This window comes from Zalophus californianus, chromosome 14 (genome assembly GCF_009762305.2).
Source record: "Zalophus californianus isolate mZalCal1 chromosome 14, mZalCal1.pri.v2, whole genome shotgun sequence".
In the NCBI taxonomy this organism is placed as follows: Eukaryota; Metazoa; Chordata; class Mammalia; order Carnivora; family Otariidae; genus Zalophus; species Zalophus californianus.
The window spans coordinates 66,239,396-66,266,225 of NC_045608.1; the positions used below are offsets into that span (position 1 = coordinate 66,239,396).

Sequence of the window (26,830 nt, forward strand, 5' to 3'; positions counted from 1 at the left end):
GGAAAATCGTTGACTCTGGATTAGATCAGGCCCTTGGTCCCAATACCACTCTACAGGAAATACAGGGGACAGAAAAACATACTAAACCACACTAACAAAGATAAAATCTATAAAATCCAGACTGTGGGGAAACTGTATGGACAAACTATCCAGTTTCTTCAACAGACAAACTGCGAGGGGAAGAAAAGGAATAAGGAGAGGACCAGAAGATTAAACAGATTTAAAGAGCTATCAACCAGTCACAAAATGAGGATCCTGACTCAAACTATAAAAATGAAAATAAAACTTTTATCACATTTATGAGGTAACCAGAAACTGGAACACTTAGATATTTGATATTAAGAAACTGCTGTTAATATTTTTCAGACATAAATGCTATTGGGTTAGAATACTTTTTTAACCCTCATCTTTTGAAATCTACATGCATCAAATGCTTTCTAGGATTAGTTCCACAGTAACATGGGTGAAGGGAGTGGACAGGCTATAGGTAAAATTCGACACCCGGTACCCAGCAGGCAGAGGGAGGAGAAGGCATGTGTGTTGCCCTATTCCATTTTTCTGTATGATCAAATTTTTTCTATTAAGAAAGATAAAATAAATAACATAAAATGAGAAAAAAACAGAAGTTTCAGTATTCTCTTCCCACATTCCAATGAACTGTCTTGCATATTTTGAACTACACCTACTTCACTTTGGTGATCAATACATATCAGAACGGGAGACCATCTTCAATGAAAAGAAGTGCCAGCTCTCCATGAACACTAAAAACTGTATCAAACAGTAGTAACGGCTGATCAGATATGGACTATGGACTATCGCTTTGTGAACAATTTATTTTTCTGGTTTTAAGTGTTTAACGAATTCCTCTAAACCTACAAATGTCTCTGGTTTCTCAATGAGCACACTGCCATGTAGTCCTAAATCAAGACTTCCAAACCACCGCATGAGGCATTCCAGACTCAGAAGAGAAACTCCGAAGTCATCTCGGTCACAAGCCTAAATCCCAGAAGCCCCTAACAACTGCTGGAGGTGCTGTACCAGCACCCCCTACTGTGTATACACGGCTCCTTTAAGTGGGATCGTTAATGTCACCTTCTCTGCCTCTGTGCTGAATAACTGCTGACAGAGGCTAACGACTGAGAATACTAAGAATTAACAATAGGCAAGCAGAGATGTCTCAGAAACCACAAAAAGACAGAACAACTCTAAATGTGAACTACAGATCAAAAAGTGGAGCTATAGGGGCACCTGGGTGGCTCAGTTGGTTAAGCATCTGCCTTCAGCCCACATCATGATCCCAGAGTCCTGGGATCAAGCCCCGCATCGAGCTCCCTGCTCGGTAGAAAGCCTGCTTCTCCCTCTCCCTCTGCTGCTCCCCCTGCTGTTCTCTCTCTCTGTCAAACAAATAAATAAAATCCTTAAAAAAAAAAAAGAGTGGAGCTATAAAATCAAATGGCAAAGACTTAAAAAAAAAAAAGAAAGAAAGCTGTTAATTCTGTCGATACTGGGGAACCAAGATAAATATCAGAGAACCAAGAAGGTAGGACTAATTTTTAAAAACACTGACCAGACATCTACTACACGCAAATTCTTAGGTAAGGCCTTGGCATGTGGAGAATAAAGAAGAGATGAACACGGAACTGACTCAAAGGATTTCAGGACACCATGACTGCCTATTTATGTTTCCTGTTTCTCTGGCCCTGTATTCTCAGCCTTATTTCTCTATGCCCTAAATGTCGTTACTTCTCAGGGCTCCCACTTCATTTAGTCCTCTTCGAAATCTAAACGCTCTACTACCGTTAAACCCACATTTCCTGCCCTGCCCCATTCCTGAATTCTAGCATCCCCTCCCTCCCAAATCCTGGGTAGAGCATTCTCCTTGAAGCCCCTCTGGCACCTCCTCCTCCAGTATTCTGGATCTTTATTGACAGCATCTCTGGCTGCCCAAGCTAGAACTCTGGGTGTCCTTGGGGATGTAATCAATCCGACTACTGCAGATCACTCCCACCTGTGCATCTAACCCGAAAGTCCTCCTGACCCTGCTGACCCTTCTCCCGCATACTCTAAATTCATCCGTTTACCTAATCACTCATGCCATTTCATGGGCCCGTCAAACAAACCCTTCAGAATAAAATCCAAATTCTTTGGAAAGGCTTTTTTGGCCCTTAGAAACCTGACCCCTGTTCACCTGTCTGGCATCATCTGCCCTCCTCAGTGGTTACACCCCATCTGCACCTCTGGAACATGCCTGTGACCCCATTTCCATATCAATAAGTGGTTTTAACATCAGATTAGGACTGTGATCTATTTGATTACAGTCAGGTATGCCAAAAGAGACACTGCCATAGTCTCACCTGCTGATTCTGCATCACTTTTGCTAGCCTGTGAATATCGTAATGCTTTGGTAGAGAAGGGATATAGGTATCTCCTTTCTGAAAAGTCTCATCTTCCAGCCATAATATATACACATTGAAGAGCCTAAAAGAAAAAAGACAGAATTATATAAAATACAAAAAGATGTGCAAATGAAGCTTCTCACATCTCTAGGAACACTGTCACTACTACATAAAAGTAAAAAGCACATAATACCTAAAATGTTTCCAACCACCTCCGCAGGCCCACGAAGCTCATGGGCCAGCAGGGGAGGAAGGTCACAAATCCTTACAATACGGTGCCGCTTAAATTCCCGCAGGAATTAAAGCACTTACGGTGTCTCAGTCATCAACTTGACGTCGAGTGAGGAGTAAACACAAAAGAACTGGTGACTCTGAATAATAAACTGAATAAATAAACTGAAATGACTATAAAAAGCTAAGACAAGATGATAATTGGTTTTTAAAAAATGGAAACCTAAGGGGCGGCTGGGTGGCTCAGTCGTTAGGCGTCTGCCTTTGGCTCAGGTCATGATCCCAGGGTCTTGGGATCGAGTCCCGCATTGGGCTCCCTGCTCAGCGGGAAGCCTGCTTGTTCCTCTCCCCCTCCCCCTGCTTGTGTTCCCTCTCTCGCTGTCTCTTTCTGTGTCAAATAAATAATATCTTAAAAAGAAAAAAAAAAGCCATCTTAAACTTTCGCAGCAGAAGAACCCGCCAGCTTTAGGCTCAATGACACCCTCCTGCTTCAAGGAATCACAAACAAAACTCAAAGTATGTGTATACCTTGTTCCCATTAACAAGGAATAAAACAAAGCCTGGCTAAAAAAAGAAAAAAAAATCTCCATTTTCCAGTAAAAAAAAAATTATTTTTTAATTTAATGATGTTTCCTTGGTTTTTATTTGCTTTGTTTTTGCAAGGAACACAGTCCAGTTAGCTAAGCTCACCAGTATTCCAAGCAGCTGTTTGCAGCAAAGGGAGGACTAGAGGAGTCTGTGGCACACGAACTGCTGGGTGGGGTCTGGGAGGTGGCATGGTTTGGCTTTGCTCAGTAACATGGAAAAGTACCTCCTTTACCTCCGAGGCAGCCCGTGTAGGAAGAGGGACAGGGCTCTGAGGCTCTCATACACTGAAGAGGCCATTGTGGAGTTCTCTTCTAGCTCCTGATTCAGTTAGATGGCTACTTAACCAACATGCCAAAGGAAGGGGGGATTTACAAGAGGCAGAAGGGCACATCAAACTTTCTTGGCTGATCTAAAGTTCAAAGATTAAGCCTCCCCACTGCTTAAACCTGGCTAAAAGTAAGTTTTCCTTCAAGCAAGCAAGGTAAGGGGAGAAATCATCCCAGAGGTGGAAAGACAGCCCGGAGGGCTTTCAGGTCAAGCAAGCCTGAAGCCTCAGAGCTGGATCAAAACCCCAGGTTTCCTCACCAAGACATTCAGCATTCAGGGCTACTTATTAGAAGCCATTTTTATTAAGTCTTATTTAGAAGACTAATACCTGGTTTATGGCAAGCATAAATGAAAGGTAAAGGACTATTGTGAAAGGGACCACACTTACTTCAGAGTTCTTAACTTTTGGGGAGATATCCATTTTGTGCCTGATTTTAGAAGCGATTTTTTGTTTTTTTGTTTTTTTTTTTTTTTAAGATTTTATTTATTTATTTGAAAGAGAGAGAGAGAGCGAGAGAGGGAACACAAGCAGGGGGAGTGGGAGAGGGAGAAGCAAGGCTTCCCGCCAAGCAGGGAGCCTGATGCGGGGCTCGATCCCAGGACCCTGAGATCATGACCTGAGCCGAAGGCAGACGCTTAACAACTGAGCCACCCAGGTGCCCCTTAGAAGCGGTTTTGGGTGATTACTAGACCCTACCCTACCCTACCCCAGGGAGATTCCAAGAGGTGTATGGACTTTGCTTAAAGAACCCTGCCTTGCTCATGAAGTTCCTTTAGAGAAGTTTCTTAGCAGGCTTTACTAGATGTTTACCTGCTGTGACCGACTGTTTTGGTTTCTGTTATTACACAGAGAAACAGAAGAGGACATCAGCCCCTCTAGCTTAAGACCTTCCATTCAGACTCCAGGCACTTGACAGAGCTATATCCAAATTGCCAATTCCCTTCTCATGTGGAACACAGAGAAGAAGCATTACAAGATGCAAACCTAGCACAAACCACCCTCCCTATTCAATCTAACAGGGTTGAGAGAATGACATCTGGCAGTCTGTAGCACAAATAGCTGCTCCAGCAGAGTACCCAGTGCTGCCAATGACAGCACAGAGGGCTAAATAACCATGCCCCACCTCACGAGCTCCGTGTGCAGCTCTGGTGAAGTCAGGTAGCCGGGGGTGCCAGCCTGGCTGGCAGGCGGCCCTTCACTGCCCTCTGCTGGAACGCGGAGGGCCTTGCTCGCAGCATGGTGGAAGTCAGCCACCTCCGTCAGGCGCCTCTTCATTTCTTTCAACAAACTGATATGAGCAGGGCTTTGAAAAAACCTTCTTCCAATACAACCATCTATGGGTAACCTTAAAAAATACAAGCACAGACCATAAGATCAACACAAGATGCTCTTTCTATGTGGCACACAACTGCAATCAGTTAATTCAATGGCTATAACTATACCACATTAAATCAATACCTGTTATTTCTACCTCGGTGGTTGGTATGAAGCTCCAACAAGATGGTGTGTATGAAAGCAGTTTTAAAAAGATTGCAATGCTACACAAATTTAAGATATTATCACGACTTAGCGGTACAGAATACAGACAGTCTCTGCTCTAGAAGAAGTTGCAAGCTGGTAGAAAAGAGAAGAGCCCAAGAACCAATATCTGTACGTTCTGAAGGACTGAGTTAAGGGAGTGAGGGTGAGCTAGGAATTGAGCTGGAGCCGGAGAACATGGTCAGTAACAGTGGGCAGTTCCAGCGGCCAGAGTCCCTTCATTCCCAGGGGAAATGTTAGATTACCCGCCCCAGGCACAGCCCAAGGGCTGTCAGGCACTGCTTGGCCTTTGTCTACACCTCCTCTGGCCAGCACAAGTCCGCCTGGATGACCCCTGCAACAGTCAAATGGGCAGCATGCTTGGGGCAGTTTCTCTCCCTTTGCAGCTCCAGGGGCTCTATGCTACACCTTGCCCAGCTCCAGGTGCTGTCCTCACCCCAGTGGGTATAGGGGATGGTAAAGAGAGAGCTGCCACAAGATACCCTAAACTCAAGAACTGTCTAGTCTAATAAATGTGAAACAGAGAGGCAGACTCTTAACCAGAGGCTGAAGAATGGTTCTAACTCACAGGCCACAATGTGAGAACACAGAGCATTAGAGCAGAGTGCAAAGTCAAGAACAGGTTCAAGAGACACCTACAACAACACTGGGTACCATACCCATATTGTGGTCCTGGGCGGTGAAGATACAGGAGGAAGAACTTCTGCCAAATGAGAGGCAGAAGAGGGTGATCAGAAGGTGTGACAAGGGCCTGGTGGGCCCAACGATAAATCAGCAGCCTCTGCAGGGATGGGACGATGGGGAGCTTCAGCTGGGCCTGGGCTTTCTACAAAAGAGGAGGGGCTTTGAGCAACCATGATATGATCACAGTTCCAGACAGTCTGCTCTTTCTAAATGATCCAAATAAAACACTGAACATTTTGTTTTCATTCAGTAAGAAAAAAAGTCCTATAAACCTTACTTTTCCAACCCACTAGCTGATACAAGGTTACTGCTTGGTAGCAAAACATGTGGGGCAGTTTTTTTTTTTCTGTCAAAACATTTCATAGGCCCCCAGACTGGAATGCGCCTTACACATTTTATCTCATTTCCGTGCCTTTCCAGGCCTTTGCGCACAAAACGCCACAGTGCGAGGGAGCAGAATGATAGGAAAATCAAGTCAATTTTACTGTCAAACGTTATGAATCTCTTGAAAACTCAGATTTGAAAAGAACTTTCAAGAATAATAAACTCCGTGACAGGGTCTGAAACCCAAAATCCAAGTCTCTATTAGGAGACCCTAAAATAGGTCTTTCATTCTAAAGCCTTATCCCAGTCTTTTTCTCACTCCATGAGCCTAAAGATCAGGAGGGAGTTTTTAAAACAAATTCCTGCTCCCACTCCAGACTTAGAAACTCAGAATTTCAAAAGCTGGGGTCTGGGGATCTGATTTTTAACAAGCTCTCCGGGGGACTGATGCACAGGACACACACTGGAAATTGTTTTAAAATGAGGGCAAACCCCTCCACCCCTGCATGAACACAGACTTCAATCGTCAGGTTGTGACTCTTTATGCTAAATAAAGCCTGGAAAAGAAGTATACGCTTCAATTATACAGTTTTAAGCACTGGTTTGGATGTTGTGCTTTCCAAGCATTTACAATGAAAGAAAATGCAGAAGTTCAAAAGCTATAGTTGAATCCATCAATAAACCACCTTCTCCCACTCAAATGCAGAACTGCTTTTTGCACCTTCAGAGCTTGGTCAGGGGTAAAAGCAGAGTTTATCACCAATTCCCCTTCAACAACTCGACGGAGCTGGGAGTCTTCTTCAAAGATGGATTCCACGTTCAGTACTGTCCAGGCGAACCAGACCTACAAGGACAGCAGGTAAGAGTGAGGGGAATGAGCAGCTCACTCAGACCAAATCATCCCGACATTCTACAAATGTGCATCTCTTCTACCAGATAGCTCAATCAACAAATATTTATGGTTCCCCCAAATTAACAGAGTTCTTATACTATACTATCACTGTTCTTGTCACAGGTACAAACTCAGATAAAACAAATCACTGAAAAATGCTAAATTCCTTCAGAAATGCCACTTCAGTAAAAGAAGACGTTTGTTCACACAGTAATTATTTCTTGGGCAGGTTCCATAGGGCACGAGGGACAGGAAAGAGGGCCAGATCTGAGCTCTGCCCTCAAGTTTTCCATTTCTTCGAGGAGACGAGACTAATGTTTAAGTAACTACAATGCGAAGTGAGAGGTGCTGAGCACGGAATCTGGAGTCAAGTGCTGTGGGAAGCTGGCGGAAGGAGCGCGGGGCCACAGAGCGGGCATGCCACAGACGGCTCTGCATGGAGAATGGCCGCGAAGGCATGCCTGGCAAGAGGACCGGTGAGGCAGGGGCGAGAGGTGGAAACACCAGGGACCCATGTGGGTAAAAGCAAGGAGTGTGCCGCAGCTGGCTCACGAGCGGTAAGAGGAAGAGCGGCGGCAAGACGGCTGGGAGGCTGAAGGCTGTCACTACCGGTGGAAGTGATGAGTCGGGGACGTGATCTGACACACAACGTCAGACGGGGTAAGAATGAAGAAAAGCTGCCGCTGCTGCTCATGGTGGTAAGAGCAGCCAACACCGAGTCCGCGCCGTGTGGCTGGACTGAACACGGGGCTGAGTGCACTACATGCAGATGCAACCATTACTCCATTCCACAGCGGAGGGAACTGAGGACAGAGAGGTAAGCAAGCTGCCCGAGGCACAGGGCTGACAAAGAGCAGACTGGGCCCGGGGCGGTCTGGCTCCAGCGTCCGCTCTTAAACGTGCCACTGGGCAGGCTCTGCCGTCGGGCACACGAGGCCCGATCCCGAACTGTCTGACCCCGAGCCAGCCACTTGGCTCCACGAAACCTCAGTTAACTCCTCTGTGAAACAGGAGGGCAACAGCGCCACCTCAGCAGAGGGCCACTGCGAGGGTTACATGGGAAAGCATTCTAATACGTAGTAAGGGGGGGCGCTACTTAAAGCTGGCAGCACTGTATCAGCATAGATGATAACAACATTAAAAGTTCACAAAGATTACCAATGGGCCGCAGGGGCGTTCCTACCTGAGTGGGCATGGCCAGGCCCTCCACAAAGGAAGGAGTGATGTTGCCAGCCACGATCCAGCTCACCAAAGAAGAGAGCAGACTCCGATCACAGTGGTAACCCAGAGCATTCTACACAAGGGACAGGATGTGCAGCAGAGAGAAGAGGCTTTAAAAAAACCTTATCAAAAATATCAGCAATTATCTTCCTACGACGGTAGGTTCTGGTAAGACATGGATTTCACCGATTAGTCCCCCTAGCAAAGACAGTCACAGGGAGCGTGTTACAGCCAAATGTGATGAGCAAGCTCCTCCGGGGGGGGTCCTTTCCTTTGGCTTTCCTGGAGTCTACACTAGCAGAGACGATGGTTCCTGAGATAAGGCACCGTCAAGACCAAGCTTTAAAAAGGCAGTGGCCCCAGAGTAGTACTGGGAACTGTACACTTGGGGGAATGTTCTGAGAAGGACACTATCTAGCCAATGACTGAAAGACAAATTCTCTAACAGGTTTACCTTATGTTGCTGGTAAAGTAATTTCTGCACACAGTCTTCCTGCATCAGCTGAAAAGCTGTTTTACACAACTGGTCCAGGAGGAAGAGGACAGCTTGTTCTCGGTACCAAAGATGCTGGCTTATCAGAGCCTGAACCCAGAACTCCAACACGGCAACAGGGCCCACTTCATTGGGCTGGGTGCTTCTGGATATGTGCGCCTATGGAGAAAGGTCTCAGGTGATGTGGAGGTAAGAGTCAGCCTCCCATTTTTAAAACACCAACAAATAAAAACCTCCACTACAAAGCCCAAATCTGCTGCCAAGTGCTTTGAAATGACCAACACTCAGCTGTGCTAACACCAGGGTGCTTGACCGGGAAGGTGGGCCGGTGCGTATGTAGGGGCTTCCTAGGGGCCTGACCTGGATCATGCTGTTGAGAAGCTTCACGTTGTCCCCATGGCTGGCTCCTGTCAGGTGCTGTGCCACCTTGTGGGTGACCTGCTGTGTGACACCCTGAGGGACACCACTGTCCAGGTGTAGGAACAGGAGGAGGTGTGACAGAAATCTGCCAAGAACACAGGACAACACACTTGACCTTCTAATCAGAAGTCAATAAAATTTCCAGTGGCTAATTACTTATGAAGAAACAGAAAAATATTAAACTGGTCCCATTTGTAGACCAAAGCTCTTTTAGAGATTTCAACAATTCTTCAAGAATTTCAGAAAAAATGAACTTTTTTAATTTAAGGTGGGTTAAAAGGAATTCTATCTACCTGTAGAAGTACAGTGAACAGACAGATCCAAGGCACACAAACACACACAAGTTAAAAAGCATTAGAGGAAAAATATCCCAAGCATCCCGTTTATCCCTCCCCACTCCCTACTCTCACAAAAGCAGAGATGTTTAGAAAATCATCCCACGGGCGCCTGGGTGGCTCAGTTGGTTGAGCGACTGCCTTCGGCTCAGGTCATGATCCTGGAGTCCCGGGATCGAGTCCCTCATTGGGCTCCCTGCTCAGCGGGGAGTCTGCTTCTCCCTCTGACCCTCCCCCCTCTCGTGTGCTCTCTCTCTCTCTCTCTCTCTCTCAAATAAACAAATAAAATCTTTAAAAAAAAAAAAATCGGGGCGCCTGGGTGGCTCAGTCGGTTAAGCGTCTGCCTTCGGCTCAGGTCATGATCCCAGGGTCCTGGGATCGAGCCCCACATTGGGCTCCCTGCTCAGCGGGGAGCCTGCTTCTCCCTCTGCCTCTGCCTGTCTGCCTGCGTACTTGTGCTCTCTCTCTAATAAATAAATAAAATCTTAAAAAAAAAAATTGGCCACGTGTTTTAAAAAAAAAAAAAAATCATCCCACAATCTGGTACTGGCTGTCAACTTCATACAAGGTGGTGTAAGGGGCACTGGGCGCGGTGGGGGGCGGCGGGGAATCCCACCACAAATAGGGAGTGCCCTCGGTTCCCTGGGTGTACCGGCTCCCGCCTCTCTCCTGTCTCCTCTGCTTCTTCTGGGTCTTGTGCCTGAAACACTCCCACACCTAACCTGGCAAACTCCTACTCATTCCCAATATCTCACCTACAATGTCCTTTCCCCAGGAGACACTTCCTGATCCTTCCCCGCTATCTAAAATACACCTAACCCATTAAGCCTCCCCCAAAACCTCCCTCAACCACCCCCTTGCCCAACCACCCACTGCCTCCCATCCCCCCCCACCAGGATGTGACAACCAAAATCGTCTCTAGACATTACCAAATGTCCTCTGAGGGTCAAAATCACCCCTGGCTGAGAACTACCACTTTAGAATTACTTGACGTTATCATGAGCCTTTTTCCCAATCACATGAGCCAATATATCCCCTTCTTGGTGCAACCAGTGTGGATTTTTATCATGTGTAATTAAGAATCTTGATTAATACTCCATTCTTAATTCCCTCCCTCCCCAAGCAGCTACCTTCTTTTACTATAAATCCCATTTACTTTTACCCATATGCAAATGCAACCTATAACACTACAGCATGGCCTTGCCAATAATACTTTGTAATTACCTCAAAAGTCTTGTTTCCCCAGCAAGATTATGAGTATCCCATGTGATGAGCACCTTCCTATATATCTTATCTGCTTGTAATACTACACACAATGAAAAGCAGTATGTTTTACTAATGTTACAATAGCAAAGCCATTTGCTGCTCAATGTCAGAAGCACTACTCCCAAGTTTCATGGAAACAACTACTCTCTCAAATACTAATAAGCTATAAGCAATCTAAAATTAAATGAGAAAGGGAAACATCTTTCATGAAAATAAAACTGGAATCATTTTAAGAGTTACTGTTCATCAACCTGCATTCTAAACTAGGCAGGAAGTTTTTTGCCTCATAAAAAATACACTATTGAATCACATCATTCCCTATTTTACTTAAAAATATAGTGGTTGGTCCTCCCTGGGCTATACCCTACTTACTGCTCGTTCTTCAGAAGGTAATACTGGCAAGGGTAGAACAAAGGCAGGATCTTATCCAAGACATGAACCACTGTTCTCAAATGCCTCGACTGGACCAGAATTCCTAACAGTGAGATGCCTTCGGCACAGAACTTCTCAATGCTATAAAAAGAGACAAAGGCAATGAGCATTCGAGAAAATGATGTTCTTCCAATGAGCCATCAGCCTACTTGCTACCCAGATGATCTCAGGCCCCCAACACATGGTGTGCACAAAGAAATACCAGCACCAGAACTCGGGAAGTACAAAGGAACTTAACAGTTCATCTGTATTTTCACTTTATAGATGAGAACGGTGAGGTATCATGCCCAAATTCACATAATTTCCCAGTGTAAGGCCAAAATCAGAACCCAGGTTTGCAAATTTCCAGTCCAGAACACTGGCCACTACCCCATTTTGCTTCCCAAATGGTGCTTCTTCTAAGAGCAATGGGGTTCTCATTGTGCACTTCCACAAGGTATTAGAGCAAAGGGAAGATTCAAAAGTGAGTTCACGCTGTTAGTATAAACTGGCAAAATTCTTCTGAAACCAATTTGCATAAAAATTGATTTATTCTTTGATTCACTTCAGAAAATCTATCTTTAAGAAATAATCTCAAATGTGGAGAAAAATATGACAGATGATCCATGTGAAGATGTACTTTTCAAAATTATTTAAAATCACAAACTCAGAGGCAGAAATGATATATGTAAATTTTGGGAAAATCCATTCAGTGAGAATATTATTCCATCATTTAAAAATAATGCATATGAGGGGCATCTGGGTGGCTCAGTCGGTTAAGCATCTGGCTCTCAGTTTCAGCTCAGGTCACAATCTCAGGGTCATGAGATCAAGCCCCACATGGGACTCCGTGCTCAGCACAGAGTCTCCCTAAGATTCTTTCCTTCACTCCCCCTTTGCTCCTGCCCCCCCAAAATAAAATAAATAAATAAAATCTTTAAAAAGAATGCCTACGATGTCCAAGGGCAACATGGAAAAGTTCTACTATACTGATGCCGGGGGGAGAAAAAAAAAACATGAAATGTTATACTTCTGATTACAACAACTAGTAAAAAAGAATCATATAAAAGGGAAAAAACACAGGTATGCTATCACACCAAAATGTTCACTGTGCTGGAGAAGTAGAAGTGGCTCTTTCTCCCATCTTCCTACTTCTACAGTTTGATTATACTGCTTTAATTCTAGGGTAAAAGTCATTTCAAAAGATAAAATTAATGATGCAAAGATTATACCACAGGGAGATGTTTGTAATATTAGAATGAGAAACAAAGGATATACAAAATTATACATACGTTATAACTCTAAAAAAGATCAAAGGAAAAAATACTGGATAAAAAACAAACAGGAAAAAAAAAACCCAATGTTTCATTAGGGTAAGAAAGATTCTGGGTGATTTCTCTGACTATTGTTCTCTGTTCTGTGTGATGTTATATTCATGTACAACTTATATCCCTGCATACTCTGTCCCCAACCCCAGGCACATTCATAAGATTGTTTTAAGTTACTTCTAGTATATATACATCCCTGATGACCATGGTGGATGGAGTTCAGCCCGCAAGAGAAACACTTTATTCTCACCTTCACTCCCATTCGGGATTCAGTAATCAGCACCAAACTAGTTATGTTTGGAGAAGACCCAGAGTAGTAGCAGCGAATAAAGAGGTGCAGTCCCAGAACGAATACAAGACATGAGAGAAATCATGAAAGATTAAGTTCAGAGCACTCAGAATCCACATGCCAGCCATTTGCTGAACAAGTTGAGAGTATTATCACACACTTAAGGCTCAACAAGTAAGTCCAGTACTATCATTATTCCCATTTTAGAGATGAGGAACCTGAGGTACAGGAAACTCAACCTAGCAAATGACACTTGGGTTACTGGAAAAAACGAAGAGTGCCTTCCAAAGCGCCTGTGTAACATCTCTCCTCGTCCTAGTGGATCAGTTCTACCCTCTTTCACCTGACTTTCAAATCTGTCCATCACACTTGGGCCCTACTCACCTACCTGGTCACCTCCGCTCACTCACGGGAAGCACGGGCTTTGGTCAGGAGTGCTTCCTCACCCGCCCCCCGACACCTGCTGCTCCTTCCCGCGTTCATGCAGTCAAACACCTACTAGTCCAAGTTGTGGAGAGTGGAGATACACAGATGACAAGACAATGCCCTGCCCTCAAGGAGCATGCAGTGCACAAGGAGAGCGAGAGACACCATCACACTGCAATACAGTAAGGGTGCTGCTCGGAGTGCAGAGGTGCTGCAGGGGGTGGGGAGGGCAAGGCCCGCGGCTGAATTTTCAACACTGGGGGCACTAGTCACCTGGAGAGAGTGAGTGTCACCACTCTGCCCTCTGGCCTCAGATGCCTTCTCTACTTAAGACTCCTCTCCAAAGCTTCGCTCCTCTACGCAGGTATCCTGCCCTCATGATCTTTCCTTCCTTGAAATTCCTTCTGCTCATACTTTTGAGTGGCTCCCAATGCAGGCTGTACATCAGAATAATCTGGAGAACTGGCCCCCAGACCAATGAGATCTGGATTCTCACCCTCTTCTCCGTAGCTTTAGAATCACTCCGAACAGGACTCCAAAGAGCAGCAAGTGCGGAGAAGCACCGCTCTACAAACCTCACCCGGCCCACAATCACATCTTTAGCGCTGCCCACTACTTTCTATCAACCAGCTCCACTAAACTGTCAACAACCTGAAGGCAGCTAACTAACAATTCCATATCTCTCCCACTTCAGAGCACAAGGCCGAACACAAATAGCTGATAGGACACCCAGCATCCCACTGAAAATTTATGTAATGCGAAACAAGATGTTGACATTGGGATGCTAAAGAAGTATTACAGTGAGTCTAAAATGCAAGAACCAGAAAGCATGTAGGTGAAAGAGATTTTAGAAAAACAGACAGGCTAGAAAAAATTAATACATCGTAGGAAAATGATCTTTTCCAAAAAAAAAAAAAAAACAAAAAAAACAAAAAACGATTTTTAACCAACCAGGAACTCATTCATTTACTTACGGCACGAGCTACAGCTGTCAGCACTAGGGATGAAATGGTAACACAAAACAAACATGGTTCCTGAGGTTAGGACCTCACAGACGATCCCTGAGAAGACTGAACAGACAACTACAACACAGTGTGGCAAATGTTCCAGTGGAAGAAACAGAGACAGCTCTGGGCTCATGCCAGAGAGGCATGTGACCTGATCAGGCATTTCTTTCCCCTGGGCAGATTTAGCCCTTTAGTGGAGAAGCCTGAGTTGGGCTGCCATCACTTGAAACAAAATTCAATACAGACCAATTCTTTTTATGTGATCTCTATTCCAAGAAAGAGAAAACACCTACTGCTGACATGAACATTCCACTCTGGGGCACAGATATACTCTCTCCATAATGTACGAGGTACAAATCTGTCTTACATGAATTTGGGCAGCATTTCCCCTGGAGAAACCATTAATAAGGCTTATGATTTGGTCCTGATCACCCTTAGATAGGTTTGATGGAGGCCTCAGACCTTGGGGTGTGAAAAATGAGATCTAGAATCACTGACTGAGGTTCAGCAACCCTAGCGGCTCAGCCCACACTGTACCTGTGGCCCACGGTGGTCATAGCTAAAGCCAGATAACAGCCGATGGGCATGCCCGCCTTAACAGCCTTCAAGAGAGGATGAAACGTGGGTGACTCTGTCATGTCAGGCACAGTGCTGGAGAAGGGAACAGTTGGACAATTCTGCTGTATTCCAGAATCATTTTTGTGCAGTTTTAACCTCAAGATCAAGTTCCAGGCCCACTGATTAAATGAGGTCTCAGGTGTCTCTCCATATCGAACAATACTGGCCAAATATGAAACCTAAAACAATTATTTATTTTAAAACCACAATTAGTCACATACAAATTAAATCAGTAAGCTCACCCGCCCATTTCCTTCTGTGATCGACAACATCCTCAAAAGAGAGGATATACTACTTACCAGTACTCAAATGTTTGCAGCACTCAAAACAATTTCTCACAATTACCACTTCTGCTTACTTGCTAGTCACTTTGTGAACCTGATCTGAGTCAGTGCAAGCAAAGAAGCAATAATACAAAGGTTGATATACAACAAATGGTGTGATGATAAGTAAGTTTTAACAACCAGCTGGAGCGTGGGAGATCATTTACAGGGTTTGTCAATTTTGGTAGTGTAAAAACTCCCACCATGGTCAGTTGCAAGCTACCAACAGGTTAACAATCTGGTTTGCAAAGCTCCTGAAAATTCAGTCCGTTCTCCTGAGCCAGGACACGCCAGCTCCAGCTTCCACTGAATCCCACAACACTGAAACTGTCATACGTAAGCTACTTCTCAAAGAAAAATCTTTATCCAACCACAGAATTCAATTTCAGGATCTTAAATTGCCAGAAATGGTCTTAGGCAAGCTAAGGGTAAATACTGTAACTTTATCCACCCAGGCCACTTACAATAAAGATGATCTCAGTATAGAAGAAAAGGAAATACCTGCTTCATACTTTCAGAAAGAAGCCCGGCATACGGCTTCTGTGCAAGGAATTTCTGGTACGCTTCAAGAATCATTAAAGCCACTTCAGCATGGACTGCTTGATCCAGATGAAGGGTACCCTTTCAAAGAGAAAAATAATCACAAAAAAGCCATCTTGATTTTTTTTTTTTAACATGCCCTTGAACAAAAAGACTAGGAAAAACAGTAAAAAAGGATCTTGGATGTAGAACTTAAGCATTCCAAAAATTACATCCCCTAACAATTAAGTTATAAAATGACAACAGGAAAAAACCCTGAAATCTTAAAGAACCATTAATTGCACTTAGATAGGTTTGAACCTGACTCATCTTGGACCCCAGGTATATCTTTGAATGTAACTCCCCTACCCCCACCCTAGAAGCTCTATAAAGTCTTTGGGTTACAACTTTAAGGGCATTGCCACAAGCTGGGAAATTGTTCACTTATTATTAAACAGGAAAATATTTAATAAATTAAGTCTATATTCCCTTTCATTATCATCAGTGAAAATATAGAAGATACTCAACAACCACAGGGGCACCCAGGTGGTTCAGTCGGTTAAGCGTCTTACTCTTGATTTCGGCTCAAGTCATGATCTCAGGGTCTCTGCTTCAGGTTCTCTCTCCCTCTCCCTCTATCCACTGCCCCGCACCGCCCCCCCCCCACCGGTCACACACGTGTGCACTCTCTAAATAAATAACTAAATAATAAAACCTTAAAAAAAAGATAACAACACAGATAAAATATTCCTTCAGGAGCTTGAAGTTGCCTATCGAATTTCCCATCCAATCTTCCTTTGCAACCTGAAGAAATACATTTCTTAATCCTTTAACAGAAGATGACTTTCCTAACTAATGAAGGATCATGGAGACTCTCACAGGGAAGTCTTCACACAGCCAGCTGGGAGAGGAAGGGCTGAGGGGAGGGGGGTTCTACTCACAAAGCAGAGAACGTGAAGATGGAAATCAGCCCCCTATAGCTCTCATCCACCAGCACTGGAGTGGGAGAAGCTCCAAATGGAGCTGCCCCACCAGGGGCAGACCCAGGTGGATAGGGACACCTGGGGAGAAAAGCTGCCCGGTTCCAGTTTTCTCATCTGTACAACAGGGGTCAAGTTCATGCAAACCTCACAAGACGGCTAGGAGGACTAAATGATTTGCTGAGAATAAAAGTCGACAGACAGAGAGGGCTGAGTTCTCTCCCATTTTCCCTGTATAATATCAAAACATTTGATCTAGGAGCTAACTAATAAGGTCTAGGGTAAAGAGGAAGGAAAGTTTTTTGTTTTTTTAAGATTTTATTTATTTATTTGACAGAGAGAGACACAGCGAGAGAGGGAACACAAGCAGGGGGAGTGGGGAAGGGAGAAGCAGGCTTTCCGCGGAGCAGGGAGCCCGATGTGGGGCTAGGTCCCAGGACCCTGGGATCATGACCTGAGCCAAAGGCAGATGCTTAACAACTGAACCACCCAGGCATCCCAAGAGGAAGGAAAGTTTTAACAGTCAAAATCATTGACATGGCATCTTTGGAGAGAGACATATGATAGGTAGCAAACTCTCAATAATAATAAGCTATTATTAATAAAGCTATTAATAAACTATTATTAACAAAAACTACCACCGAGTACTTAATGTGCACCAAGAATTGTCCTAAATGTTCTGCACGTCCTAACTCGCTGAATCCTTACAACCCTACAAGGCAAGCGTGTTAATATCAATGCTGACGGATGACCAAATGAAGCCCTGAGAGTTCAGATGCATTCGGGGTCATGCAGCCAGAAGGTGGCAGAGCTGGGAACAGAACCCAGGCCTGCAGCCTGCTTAGAGTGCCGGCTCTTAGCCGATGCACAGTGTTTTAGGAGACAAATGTGGCAGTGACAAGTGAGATAAAATGCAGGAGGAGACAAAATGCAGGAGGAGACAAGAGTCAGGAGGGGCAAGCAGGAGGAACTGCAGTAAACAGCTAGAGATAACACAACAGATACAAACGGTCTTAGGAAAAAGAGAAGTTTCACTATGGAACAATTTATCTTCATGTAAAGGATGGTCACTCTGCAAAACAGAATTAAAGAAAAGATCCTAAACTCTGACACAGCTAATAGAATTTGCAGACCCTGCAAATGATAACTGGAAATGTTTATGTTTTGAGAAAATGTTTCTTTAAAACTGATGTGTATAGAACCGCCAGTTTCTAAAGAATGGTTTTAACACATACCTGTTCACCAAATCCCCAATTGAGTCCTTCTAGAATAACACAGGCCAATTTATTCTTCACCATTGCCAGGTTATAATTCAATAACCAATCCCGAATCACAGCTCTCTCAGAGGCAGACGGTCGCCAGAGATACAAAGGCAGTTCTTTAAACAAGTATAAAGAAACCTTATTTAAAAGAAAATGATAATTAAGATCGAAACTTAAGGACAATCCCGTATTACTATAATATTGTATTATTAAACTGCTTGCAAAAATTTTTTCCAAAAGGAAGAGGGTTTTTGTTTGATTTTTAGACAAATGAAATGGACATCATGGACAAGCAAATAAAATAAATATTAAAACTAATGATACACCAAAAAAAAAAAAACTAATGATACACCAAAAGCACATTTTGCTACCCTTTTGTAAAGGTCAACAATCTTTTATTTATATATAAACTGATACACTTCCATTTAAGAAAACCATTTAAGAATACCAAGACCCAAATTTAAAGCCATGATAAATGAGGAGATGGTCATTCATTTTACAAAAAAAGAGTTAGCACTTTCGATAATTATTTAAATAAACAAAAAACAGAAATGGACTCAAATACAGAGAACAAACTGGTAGTTGCCAGAGGGGAGGGGAGTAAGGGGATGGGTAAAAAAGGTACAAACTTCCAGTTATACAATCAATAAGTCACAGGGATGAGAAGTACAGCATAGGGATTACGTTCAATGGTATAATCACTTTGTATAGTGACAGATGGTGACCACACTTATCGTGGTAAGCATTTCATAATGTATAGAACTGTCGAATCACTATGTTGTACACCTGAAATGAATATAATATTGCATGTCAACTATAAAAAAAATAATTATTTCTTCTGTGGCATTTAAAAAGATATTTCTGTTAGCTTCCAAGCAATCTGGGGAGGAGGGACAAGGAGTGGATGGATGGAGGTGAAGAGGAAACAAGATCAACCAAGAGTTGGTAACTGTCGAAGCTGGATGATGGGTACACAGGGATCCATTACCCTATTCTCTCTTTTACACAGGTTTGAAAGGTTCTATAATAAAAAGTTTTTTAAAACCTGTTTACAAAAAGTCTATAGCATCACTTTCTGAATAACATATCCATGTGTGCAAATTAAGTAAATCTGGGTTCACTCAATAGTTTGCTTTAAGGGAGACTGATCAGAAGAGCAATTCATTTTATAACATCTAGAACAGTGCTATCCAACGGAAACATAATGCAAGCCACATATGTAATTTTAATTTTTCTAACAGCCACATTTTTTAAGAGTTAAATGAAACAATATAAATTTAATAATATATTTCATTTAATCCGATACATCCAATACATTATCAACATGTAATCATTACACAAAACTACTGTGACATGTTAAATACTTTTTGTTCATACGAAGTCTTTGAAACCCAGTGAGTACTTTACACTTACAGTACATCTCAATTTGAACTAGCCACCTTTCAAGGACTCTATAGTTACATGTACCTAGTGGCTATAGTACTGGACAACACAAATCGAGAACATACGTACTAGTTTTTCTCAGGTTCCTGCACTGCTCCCAATGAAAGGCAAAACAAAGTGTGAAAGAACAGTAGAAACAATAAATTTTAAAGAAACCTTTCCTTTCCTTTGTGTGTTAACATAACATAAAATTTAACATAGTTAAATTTTCATGAGGATTTGTTAATAAAGGTCTTGAATATTCTGAATAAAATGGTAAAATAGTAATTTTAAAGATGGAAAAATCCTACTTTACCCTGTGAGAATCTGAGAGAAAGGGCAAAATAATGGTTCTAGAACAATGAGTACAGCAATGAGATCTGTCAAGAAAAACATCTATCCCAGCTAGATAAAATAATGGTATAGTAAGTGTCTGTCCACCAAGAATCAACATGTGGCTTTCGTGAAAGGCCCTAGGGATGTTAAAAGGTTAACAAGGGAATATTACCAACAACTCTATGCCAATAAATTCAACTAGTTAGATGAAACGGGAAAACGCCTTTAAAAACATAACTTACCAAAACTAACTAAGGAAAAACAAAAATCTGGACAGCTCTATATTTGTTTTAAAAATGCAAACTGTTGTCAAAGGGTTTTCTACAGAGAAAACTCTAGGGCCAGATGATTTCACTGGTAAACTCCATCAGACAGTCAAGTTAGAATTAATAGCAATCTTAAAAAACTCTTAAAAAATAGAAGAGGAAAGAATGCTTCCCAACTCATGTGATGAGGCAGACATAATCCTAAAATCAAAACCTAACAAAGACATAACAATAAGACTATAGATCAATACCCTCATAAATATACATGTAAAAATCCTCAACAAAAAATATTATCAAACTGAAATCTATCAACATATATCAAGAATAATATACCATGACCAAGTGGCTTTTATTCCAGGAAACAATAATGGTTCAACATTTGAAAACTAGAACAGATTAGAGCCCACAAATCATTTCCAGGCTCTGGGGCTACATCTGATTCCTGATAATCCCAAGCTGACAACAAAAATATTCAAAGCTATCCTATTCATCTAAAGGCATAGAGGGTTTGAACAAGTTACTCCAAAAATGTCAGCAAGTTCCCAGAGCACAAAGGAACTACAGGTATAAACAGAGAATGGAGGCATCTTTTAGAAGATGTGCTCTAAAAACCTTATGGTCCCAATTTTTACAGTTAAGTTAAACATATCTCTGGGTACAGTTTACTACTTGAAGTATTATGACCAAATTTAAAAATATAAGTACAGCCCAAACCAGAAAAACACTTAAGAGAAAATGGTGATGAGCTCAATCAAATGGAAAGAATCTTGTGACCCCCCCATGTATATTTCTTTGGGACTCATCCCATCAGATAATCACTCAAAATTGAACAACTAAAACCATGCTCCTATATAGTGCATATAAAAGGCCTTTCATCTCAACATAATCATATCACAGTGGGATACAATGCTTTTCTTAAAAAGTACTGCTGTCACAAGGAAAACAGTATGGTGGTGCCTCAAAACATGAAAAATAGAATTACCCTATGCTCCAGCAATTCTACTTCTGGGCATAACCCCCAAAGAATGGAAAGCACGGTCTCAAGAGATAGCTGTATACTCATATTCGTAGCAGCATTATTCACAGCAGCCAAAGGGAAGAAGCAATCCGAGTGCCCATCAACAGATGAACAGATAAATAAAATGTGGTCTATACTTACAATAGAATATTATTCTGGCTTAAAAAGGCAGGAAATTCTGACACATGCTATGACATGCACAAACATCAAGGACAAAATGTTAAATGAGGTAAGCCAATCAGAAAAGGATAAATACTGGATGGTTTCACTTATATGAGGTACCCAGAGTAGTGAAACTCATAGAGAGAGAAAGTAGAATGCTGGCTGCCAGGGCTGGAGAGTGGAGGATGGAGGGAATGGGGACTTAGTGTTTAATCAGCACTGAGTTCGTTTTGCAAGATGAAAAGAGTTCTAGAGATGGATGATGGTGACAGTAGGCAGCAAAACAGTGTGAACGTACCTAATGTTACTGAACTTAAAAAGGGTTAAAATGGTGTATTTTAATGCTGTGTATAATTTACCACCATTAAATTTTTTAATGTAAAAAAAGTACCATGTACTCTTCCAATGAAAGCATGATATATCATTTATCCTTCATTTAGAAAAAATATGTCTCGTGAACCAGTCTTTCACTGGAATTTGCCCACTTTTGAATGTGATGAAGTAATGACAGTTATCAGTCATCTATCCTATAGGGATAATGCAGTGACTATAAGACAGAAGGGCCTTTTTCAAATACCATACAGAAAAGTACTTTAAATGTTCCTCTTCAGGTTATAACACGTAACTACCTGCCATGTGAAAAATTCACATATTATAGCCTTCTCACAGATGACGAAAAAGATCTTCATTAAGTGTATGTTTTTAAAGATGGCACATCAGGGGCGCCTGGGTGGCTCAGCTGGTTAAGTGTCTGCCTTCAGCTCAGGTGATGATCCCAGGGTCCTGGGATAGAGTCCTGCCCTGGGCTCCCTGCTCCACAGGGAGCCTGCTTCTCCCTCTACCTGCCGCTCCCCCTGCCTGTGCTCTCTCTCTCTCTGACAAATAAATGAATAAAACCTTTAATAAATAAATAAATAAATAAATAAAATGGCATATCCAAACAATGGAATATTTGAACATTAAAAGGCGTGAAATGCTGACTCACGCTACAACATGGATGAACCTGAAAAACATTATGCTAAGTAAAAGAAACCAGTCACAGACCACATATTGTATAATTCCGTTTGTATAAAATGCCCAGAAGAGTCAAATATATAGAGAGAGAATGTAGATTAGCGATGGCTTAGGGCTGCAGGGGTTGGAGGGACAGAGTGTAATAGCTAAAGAGTTTGTGGTTTCTTTCTGAGGTAAAGAAAATGTTCTAAAATTGAGAGTGGTGGGCGCCTGGGTGGCTCAGTTGGTTGGGCGACTGCCTTCGGCTCAGGTCATGATCCCAGGGTCCCGGGATCGAGTCCCACATCGGGCTCCCTGCTCGGCGGGGAGCCTGCTTCTCCTGTCCCTCTGCCTGCTGCTCTGCCTACTTGTGTACTCTCTCTCTATCTCTCTGTCAAATAAATAAATAAAATCTTTAAAAAAAAAAAATAAAAAATAAAAAAAAATAAATAAATAAAATTGAGAGTGGTGATGGTTGCACAACTCTGAGAATATACTAAAACCACTGACTTACATGCTTTAAATAGATGAACTGTATGGCATGTGAATTATATCACAACACACCTGTTTTTAACATCAACAAAAATTACAAAAGGGATTGTGACAAATGACAGAAATAAACTGTATGTGTCTTGTTCAACTTAAATTACCACTTTTAATTCTGCTTTTGGCTGATGTAAATGGGCCATCCTTCTTAATCAGGGTTGTTTTCTTCCAAGTATAAAATATAAAAATTATGACAGCCAAACAACCTTTGAAATGCAAACTGTTATTAACTATAGACTACAATTAAAAGAAAAACCTGTTATTGAGGGAGGTGGGAAAGTCACTTGGAGGAGATTAAAGAGAAACAATCACAGCTTTTTGTATGAAGCCGCTAACCCCAAGCAGGCCTGGTGAATGGCAGACCCTGGGACACAGTACGTGCTCTCTTCATCTGGCTGCACCCGTGACTCAGTCATTCCCAACAACCTATTTTTCTCATTGCTCCATGAATGCAGAATTTAACAGAACAAAAAAAGCAAAACAAACAAAATCAATGCTCTTACCATTCCCACCTGGTCAATGGTGTCTTGAACTCGATCCAAAATGATAGAAATTATCTCAGGGTGAACAGCTGTGATGGCCCCTAAGAGTTCTCGACCAACCTTTGAAAAAGTCTCTCTGGTAGACAGGGTGACATAAGATACCTAAAAGTGGGAGGAGGTGGAGATTGCACTTTCGGTCAATTACCAGTCAAAACACAGTTCCATAATTCATTTAGGATGCTTTCAAGTAAAGGAGAAAGAATCTCACACTGAGCCTAGGGTCACACCATGTTCAAGAAGATGTCAGACCTTCGGAGGGGAAACTTTCTACCCTGAGGCTGTGAGTCAGGAAGGGCAGGGAAGCAACTATGTCACAAACACTCCAAGTTCCCCACGCAAAAAGTATACCCCAAAGTCTGTCTGTAGCTATAAAATAGGCCCTTTGGTGTAAAAACTTCTTTAAAATTGAGAAAATTGTTAAAATGATGAAAATCAGAATGCATTTCATAGAAATACCTATTCTCTCCTACAAAATAAGATCCTCAACTACAAGAGCTTCTAAAATAGCAATGTTCAATTCACCAACTTCTCTTAAACAACGTATTCCAAAGCACAGGCTGCAATCCATTCATGCCAAAGCAAGCAGACTTTTTTAAAAATACAAGGGAATAGAACAGAAAAATAACAACAGAATAGAAAAAGGTGAGAGTGCATCTCAGTAAGATTAAGTATTGCTTCAATTTCATACATGTATACACACACACAGACACATACAAGCAGAATCAGAATGTAATACACAACGTATTTTTACTGTGAGCACTGGCCAAAATCCTTGAAACATTCAAGAGCACAAATGTTACTTTCACAAAAGACCTTGTTCTAGAATGCCACTTACTGTATATGAAAACGGTCCTTCCCCCAACCCCCTGCAATATTCTCATACCATGAAGACAGTCTGGAATTCCAGATGGATTTAGGCCTTAACTTCATGCATAAGTACAAAATACAAATATAAGAATAGCCTAATATTTGATCCTGGAAAAGAACTTTAGATCATCTAGTTCTACCATTTTCAAACTGGAGTACTGGGGAGAAGGTAATAAACTCAGATAATCTTCCTCAAACATAATTTTACTTTTAAGTTTACTTGAGTAGTTTGGAAGAAATATTTTTTAATGAAGATAAACAGAAAAATTACAACCTAAATGGAAAATATGCATCTTTTTTAATATATGGGTTATGTCTCTAGACACTCAGGGTCCAGAGTCCACTCTCATCCTCCCTCAGGGATGGCTCAGTGAAAAGAGGAAGAAGGCAAGGATCTCATCCCAGCCTGTCATTTTATAGCTGAGGAAGCTGAGCCCAGAGTGGTGGGGCACCTTTCCAGCTGCGAGATGGGCAACTGCTAGCAGAGTTAAAACAAACCCAGGTCTTCTACCTGAGCGTCAGTACTCTTTCCACCATCTCATTTAAACTGGCTTGGAAGGGGTGCCTGGGTGGTTCAGTTAGGCGTCTGACTCTTGATTTCAGCTCAGGTCATGATCTCAGGGTTGTGGGATCGAGCCCCGTGTCGGGGTCACCGGGCAGTCTGCTTGAGATTCTCTCTCCCTCACCCTCTGCCCCTCCCCGCACTTGCACACTCTCTAAATAAACAAACAAACAAACAAACAAACTTTTTAAAAAACACAGAAATACACTGGCTCGGAAGCCAGGCCCCCGTGTTACTGGCAGTGTTGTGGGGCAGAGGGCAACAGACAGTGTTAACACCCAAGTGTCAGGCTGTGTCATCAGACTGTCTATTCCTCACCAAAACTCACGCATCAGATGTCAAGAGACAGCAGGGGGAAATGGAATGAGTATGATTCATATTTTCAATACTCCTTACAGCAAAATGATGTTCCTTTGATTTTCTATCTCCTTCCATGAGTGTGGACAGTACAAGTTCATCACATTTTTTTGGTAAAGCAATCCCAAAAGAATCAACGCACGGATAATCCCCAAGAACACATTTTTTAGCTGATTTCTAAAACTTAATATTCTAACCTCATATATCTCCAGAACAATAATTTTTATGAAGTCTTCATCCACATTGGTTCTTCTGGCCTGAGCCATCTGAGCAAATGTAGTCAGAAGGCAAATCTCTTCCGAGCTATTCATGGAAGACAGACACTTCTCAAAGTTCACAAAGTGTTCTGGGTCTGCAAGTTCGGGGCAAGAAAATTAAAGTAGGGAAAGAATGAAGACATATCACCTTTAATCACTCTTCCAGAGAGAAAGAAGATATAAAATTAAAAGATATTTGGAAATATTTAAGATTCTTTGTTCCAGAATGGATTTCTACAGGCTTTGGGGAAAAAGGCAGGGACCAGATGAAATTCCAACTCTACATATAATGTAGCCTCAGAGGTGACACTTAACATCCCCAATTCTCAGTTTCTCTATCTGCCTTAAAAGGCTGTTGAAGATTAAATGACACTAGTAACTAGTGAAGGGTTTTGTCACCGGGTGAGACACCTTCAAAGACACACTTGAAACAACTTAGTAACTGTCAGCCAAATGAATGATGATGACCTTACTAATGAAAACTGCTAGGACTAGCAAAGCACTCAGCACAAACACAGCATTCATTCCAAACAAAAGAGATTTTCTTATAAATGAAAATCTGGGGTGAGAAATTATTTATTACCATGACTGCAATACCGCTAAATGTGATAAACAGTACACAGTGTGTTCGTTCTATCAACTTCTCAGAGGATGCAACGTAAGCAGTATTACACTTTGTCACGAGGGGGCACAACTGACAAACAGCTTTGGGATCCATGACAGAAAACTAAATGCCACAAAGGCAAAGATAGAGAGGAAAGATAAAAAAAAAAAAAAAAAAAGTCTGTTTAAAAAATATATTCCCCTGATGGAATTTTTACAGTAAGAAGGCAATAAGCCTATACTTTTTTCCCTGTGTTTACACATTTGAGAAATCAAAGGTAGTCCATCAAATGTCCTGTATTTTCAAAATAACTCCATGGGGGCATTTACAACCCAATTTTCATTTCCCATGCCCGAGCTGGGATCTTAACAAGTTACTACCCAGAGCATCTCAAGAATAAGAAAACTGGAATTAGCATTCTAATATATGAAAACAATAAAGCAATCTTTCGAATTTCAAAATTATTACATGTGAGTACACAGAGTAAAATACTCTCTTAGTCCTTCTAAAAATGAAAAGAACAAAGCCATGAAGAGCAAAGGCACACAGGGTAGGTAGGAAAAGATCTATCTGTACACTTTAGCCAGGCTGTACCTTGGAGATGCTTCTTGCACTCAGCAGGCGGGAGAGTGACACACAGCTTCTCCAGATTCCCACTCTCCACCTGGTGCATGAGGTAGAAGAGCTTCCAGAGCATCTGGACGGACAGCGTCCCAAAGGGCATTTCCGACATAAACAGCCAAATGCCAAGTCTGCGTGTTTTAAAGAGTAGGAATAGTTTCATATATCAGTCACCTTCACCACACTGAGAAAGCAGGCAGACCTGCTTTGGTAGGAAAAAAAGTTCTTAAATCACAACACAGCAATTTTTGTAACATGCTTCAGCCATCAACGCCTCAAGGACGGGTAACAGTAACAGCAATACTCACACAGCACTTCGTCTGTGCCAGGCACTGTTCTTATCACCCTACCATACAGATCATCTCACTCCATCCTCACTAAATCCAAGGTAAGTATT

At 42.2% G+C, this 26,830-nt stretch overlaps 1 protein-coding gene across 4 annotated transcripts in view; it reads right to left on the reverse strand.

The window, feature by feature from the left end:
• The window catches only part of EPG5 (ectopic P-granules autophagy protein 5 homolog), a 101,509-nt gene that overhangs the window by 44,771 nt on the left and 29,908 nt on the right, over positions 1–26,830 (reverse strand). For 3 of the 4 annotated variants that reach the window (XM_027575794.2, XM_027575792.2, XM_027575791.2), the window contains exons 11-24: positions 26,407–26,564; positions 25,149–25,303; positions 23,127–23,267; positions 17,854–18,018; positions 15,621–15,740; positions 14,716–14,975; positions 11,090–11,230; positions 9,057–9,201; positions 8,658–8,855; positions 8,166–8,276; positions 6,812–6,934; positions 5,742–5,908; positions 4,667–4,888; positions 2,355–2,478 (exon numbers count right to left, since the gene is read on the reverse strand). In XM_027575794.2, the coding sequence (XP_027431595.1) occupies positions 2,355–2,478; positions 4,667–4,888; positions 5,742–5,908; positions 6,812–6,934; positions 8,166–8,276; positions 8,658–8,855; positions 9,057–9,201; positions 11,090–11,230; positions 14,716–14,975; positions 15,621–15,740; positions 17,854–18,018; positions 23,127–23,267; positions 25,149–25,303; positions 26,407–26,564 (2,230 nt within the window). The remainder of the gene's footprint in view (positions 1–2,354; positions 2,479–4,666; positions 4,889–5,741; positions 5,909–6,811; positions 6,935–8,165; positions 8,277–8,657; positions 8,856–9,056; positions 9,202–11,089; positions 11,231–14,715; positions 14,976–15,620; positions 15,741–17,853; positions 18,019–23,126; positions 23,268–25,148; positions 25,304–26,406; positions 26,565–26,830) is intronic. The other variant, XM_027575793.2, reaches the window with a different exon arrangement.